The sequence below is a fragment of the Pteropus vampyrus genome, unplaced genomic scaffold (genome assembly GCF_000151845.1).
Source record: "Pteropus vampyrus isolate Shadow unplaced genomic scaffold, Pvam_2.0 Scaffold489, whole genome shotgun sequence".
NCBI lineage: Eukaryota > Metazoa > Chordata > Mammalia > Chiroptera > Pteropodidae > Pteropus > Pteropus vampyrus.
Genome location: NW_011889270.1, coordinates 75344 through 80744, shown reverse-complemented (window position 1 = coordinate 80744; position 5401 = coordinate 75344). Strand labels below are relative to the sequence as shown.

At 32.8% G+C, this 5401-nt stretch overlaps 1 protein-coding gene across 1 annotated transcript in view; it reads right to left on the bottom strand.

Annotated features, from left to right (window-relative positions):
- Window positions 1-5401, bottom strand: part of SCAPER (S-phase cyclin A associated protein in the ER) — a 189909-nt gene that overhangs the window by 140409 nt on the left and 44099 nt on the right. Inside the window, exon 10 of the mRNA XM_023524721.1 lies at window positions 3038-3274. Coding sequence (XP_023380489.1) covers window positions 3038-3274 — 237 coding nt within the window. The remainder of the gene's footprint in view (window positions 1-3037; window positions 3275-5401) is intronic.

Below are 5401 nucleotides of genomic sequence, written 5' to 3'. Positions count from 1 at the left end.
TCAGCAATAGCACTAGCAATGGCTTCTTCATTGGCCTTTTCTAGACGATCTGCTAGCTCTTCCTTTTTAGCAAGAACTTCTGCCATGGACTATAAAGTTAAAAACAAACAGAATAAAGAATCATCACTTGACTGAAAAGTAATGATCTCTTTATGTTCTAATCACACACTCAACAGTATGCATAAAGTAGCACTGATGCAGAATTGCAAAACCTGGAGTCCAGTACAGGCTCCACACTTGCTAGCTGTGTGACTTGGAAGTTTCTTAAAACCAAGAGCCTATTATGTATTTCATAAAATGGTACAATAGTCCATGACTTACCTTCTTTACCAGACTGCTGTGTATGAGATACTGTGAAGTTATATAAATAACAGGCATTATTATTAATGACAGTGAGAGTTTCATTTGCGTGCACAAATTCAAAAGTTATACTGCAAATATCTCAAAAATAAAAGAAAAACGTAATAGTATAAAAGGAACACAGAAAGAATTTATGCTGTAATGGTGATGATACTTTCTAAACATACACACTTATTTAAATATATGCCTTAGAATTACTACAAATGATGGTCAACGAAATCATTAATCAATAAATCCTATGATAAGTTAAATATGTGTACTACAGAGCAAACACTGAAATAACAAAGACTTATGGCTAAGAAGCCAACAAAAAATATAAAATGGAGTTATTAAAATATAATTAACCCAAAACGGGGTGGTGGGGGGGAAGGGGATGAACAACAGATGAGTCAAAGGGAAAACAAAGAGTAAGATGGCAGATTTAAAGGAACCATATCAATAATTACACTATCCTGAAATAGTCTAAATACTTCAATTAATATTGTCTAACGGAACAAAAAGCAAGACCCAACCATTCGCTGCCCATAAGAAACCTAATTTAAATATGAGAACATAAACATATTCAAGTAAAAGAGACAACATACTAACACCATTCAAAAAAAAGCCGAAGTATTAATATCAGACACAGCAAATTTCAGAGCAAAAAATATCATGAGGCATAAAGGTCATCGTATGATAAAAGGGCTAATTCATCAAAAAGACAAAACAATCCTAAACATTTATGTATTTAATAACATAGCTTCAAAATACATAGAGAAAAACCTGATGAAACTGCAAAAGAAAATAAAACCTAATGAGAATGTAAAATGGCGCAGCCCCTTTGGAAAACAATCTGACAGCTCCTCAAAAAGGTGAATGTAAAGTTACCATATGTCCAAACCATTCCACTCCTAGGTATCTATCCGGAATACAACAGAATACTCTTAAAGATGATAAAAAGAACGAACTACTAATACACACCACTACACAAAGAAACTCAAAATAATTATGTTGATTGAAAGAAGCCACACAAAGATTACATTGTCACATCTAAAGTTCTGAAAATGCCAATTAACAGACAGTGACAGTAGAAAAATGATGACTTAGGGAAAGGGATACAGGGAATGATAGAAAGGAAGGGTCCCGAAGGAGAACGTTAAAACTTATAGAGGCAACTGGTATGTTCATCATCTTGATTGTACTGATGATTTCCTAGGTATAAACGCATATCGAAATTTAATGATTTGTATATTTTAGGTATGTGAACTTTATTGAAAATTAATTATACTTCAATAAAATTATTTAAAAATTCAAATGCTTGAGCTTCTGTTCATAAGTGAATTGGTCTGGAGTGGAACACGGGCATTGGTATCTTTTTTAAAGCTGCCCTCCTCCTTTCCAGCTCATGTCTCTACACTCGGCCCCCAATCCCACTCCCGCAAAACATACAGATTCTCTCTGGGAGGAGAATGGTGTGAGGGAGTTTACAGGAGAACCTGTTTCTTTGCATCATAAGCTTTTTTCTCTATAAATCTTAGAGTAATACAGAAAATGACTGCACTTAATGTGTCACACAAATATTACAATATTAAATACCAATATTAAAGTTGAATATATTTAACTCAGCAGAAAGTAAGTTTCTATTTCTTTAATTTGATCTTCCCCAAAATACATTTCTATTTAGTCTCTATAAAGACCTGAAAGGACTTTACTAGTAACAGAGCTTATGGATGGAATGATGATTCAATTATCCGTCCACAAGTTGTACTATTTTCACAGTGAAACTTCAATAAATATCTGTATACATCATCATTTTTTTTAATTTCCAAAGTTTCAGTAAAATTTGAAATTTCGGTAACTCTAAAGAAATAGATCCATGATAGCTGAGGTTTTTGTCAGTACATTTTTACAAGTGTTTGCAAAAAATGACCTTAAACAGAAGGTTCTTTGTCATTTCTTGCCGAAGTTTCTTTTAAATAAGAGAACTACAGATTCGTTCTCTTACTTTAACCAGCTATGTGACAATATCATATTGAGAAAGAAAAGAAAATGGTTCTCTCATCGCTGAAGCCATTCTATATATAACCCCTTTTAGAACCTAAACAATGAGGTGCTTATCTAGAGCACCCCACGTAAGTATCCCTGCCAAGACAAATTTTAAAAAGTTTTTTCCTTGATTTAGAATTCCTCTAAGACCTCTAAGAAAATACTAACATTCCTATTTAAAAGATTCTGCAATGGGAATGGTAAGTAAATTTCATCTTAAACACCAACTCCAAGCAAATGATAGTAGCAGCAGTCTAAAGTACTGTGTTAAGAGAATTTTTTACACTAAGTCCAGCGGGCACAATTTCTCATCTATCAGAGTGCTTATAAGTTGCATGGAAGGCTGGGTATTGCTTTAGTTTCTTGATGCTAGACTAAAAATCATTTGATCAAATCACATATAAACTGAATGATTTTGAACAAGTTACTTAACTCTCATAGTCTCATTTTCTTCTGCTACAAAACAGAAAGAATCTTAAAAATATTCAAAAGGTTGCTATAATAAAATGTTAAAACGAAATAATATAGAATGCTTTGTAAAAAATCCTCTGTCAAGTATAAAGTAATACACAATGCAATTTATTATTATTGGAGTTTATGCCTCTATAATAGATTAACATGTCTACTCAGAATTCTGATAAGTTGTTCTTACCAGGTTAGCAGCACTCACATTTGAAATATCTGAAGAGTCCATTTCACTTTCTACCCTTGCCTTCTCTGCTGAAAATCTGTCTTCGTTTGTATGCGAAGGAGATGTGCCAGCTTGCTGAGGAAATGAAACACACTCGGCATCCACATGGACAGGATGTATTTCGGAAGTTCGCACAGAGCTGTCTTGTAGGGTACTGCTGCCTGAGTTCTTGACCTCGTCCAATGTACTTGCTGTGAACTAACAAAAGGTATTTACAGTATGAATCAAGAGATAATAAAAAATACTCACCAACCACTCCACTTCAGAAAAGCTGATTCTGCTTAACCTATCAACTGCGAAGCAGCAGGTGGCTGGCTAACAGGCGACTCCCTCTCTGTTTTTTTAGCCTGTTTCAAGTGTAAGAAAAGATACCATCAAGCAAGCAGCCACACATTTTATTTGTGCACCTACTATGTATAGGGTGCTGTCTGGGTGCTTTAAAAATCAAGCAGTACATACTGTAATTATATTTTATCTTAGCAGCTTATTCTTGATGAGTACTCTAAGATATGCCTCACAAAAGAAATCTAGTCCCAAGTAAAACAGTGTCTTATGTTCAAATAACTAAAGGCATATACATGGTTTTTGTGAAACCTATTATCAAATGAAGGCACTTTTCACCAAAATATATACTTTGAGGAAATTTTACTCAAAAATATAAAATGTGCTCTCTTTAGATAACACTAACACCCCCTACAAGACCCAACATGGTACAAAATACCACTTCTCAGAGCTAAGAGAAATATATCATAAAAAAGTACAGTATATCTGAGCATGCAGTCTCATTATGCAATTCATATTCTTTAAATTTCGACATCCCCCCAATTCCCTTTAGAAATATTTAACACATCACCAACAGAAATGTGAAAACAATCTAAAATAAATACAACACTGGATGAGGCCAAATACATGTCCACTTTTAAAATCCTGTTTAGTTTAATGAACAGAAACAAGCCTTTATTTTTCACTTGCAAAGAGTACAGGAAGAACCCTGTTGTGTTTTCCAATAATACTCAGAGTAATGAACTCCAAGTAGAACTAAAATCTAAAATTTTTCATTTAAAACTCACATCACTACTTAAACAAACATTAGATAAATATTGCAGTGGCTATAAAACACCCAGTTTGATTAATTATTTATATGAATATTAAACTTGGCCAAGTCTTATAAACTGCTTTAAAAATTCTATCAGTCAGAACTTAAAGTGTCCCAAAGTGTTGATTTTAGCAATAAGCATTATTTAAATTGTATCGCACTGTTTATATTGCAATCAATATTATCTATACATCAGTCACCATGGTTTATAATCTTCTTGGCAATATTTATATTAGCATTACTGATGATTACAATACAGTCGACCCTGTTTATTAAAAAATCAATATCATTTATATAACGAAATCAAAGCTCAACTATAAAGTAAAGCTAAAATTATATATAAATATACTAATTCCATTTTTAGAATGACAGTGGAAAAAACAAATATTATCATTAGCCTGGCCACCATTAGCAGTAAACTTTTATACTGAAATATTTTAGCAAAAGTTTAATTACTCAAAAGTTGAATGTATAGATTACTCCTGAAATCCCCAAATCATGTTTATTCATTACACAAAAGTAGCCATTATCAACATTAAAAAGGAAAATATGGAAGTTGAGTACCATTTCCAATAAAAATAAATATCCTACAGGTAAAAGGAGAGAATATTTTAAAGCAGATGCTATTCTAGACTGAGAAATATTACAATTTTACAAGTTTTTTACTAGCCTCAGTATCATATCAAAGAACACCTCTTATATCTCATTAGTCATTTTACATAACTGAACATGAACCTTCATGCAAACAAATACCTAAAAACTGCATTCCTTCATCAAATAAATAAAATCAAACTGAAATTCTGGAAATAATAATTGTACAGAATTATATTAAATATTAGCAAATTACTCTGCACCTGAATTGCAAGAAGTAAAAGTAGAGCAGGTTGAAAGTGATCCTTGTTTTTCTCACCATTTTTAGTAACAGTTCCAATGAAGAAGAAGGACACCACTTTAAGCAAGTAATCGAAGCATGGGCAAACTGGTATCATGTGCCTCTAGATCTGATGCTAAGGACAATCACTTTACTTTTGTCAAAACTGCATAAACTAGGGGATGTAAAGTACTACATAGGGGATATAGTCAATAATACTGTAGTAACTACATATAGGTTTGGAGGGGTACTAGATTTATGGAGGGATCACTTCGTAATTATATAAATGTCTAATCACTATGTTGCACACCTGAAACTAACACATTGAATGTCAACGGTAACTGAGACTTAAAAAAAA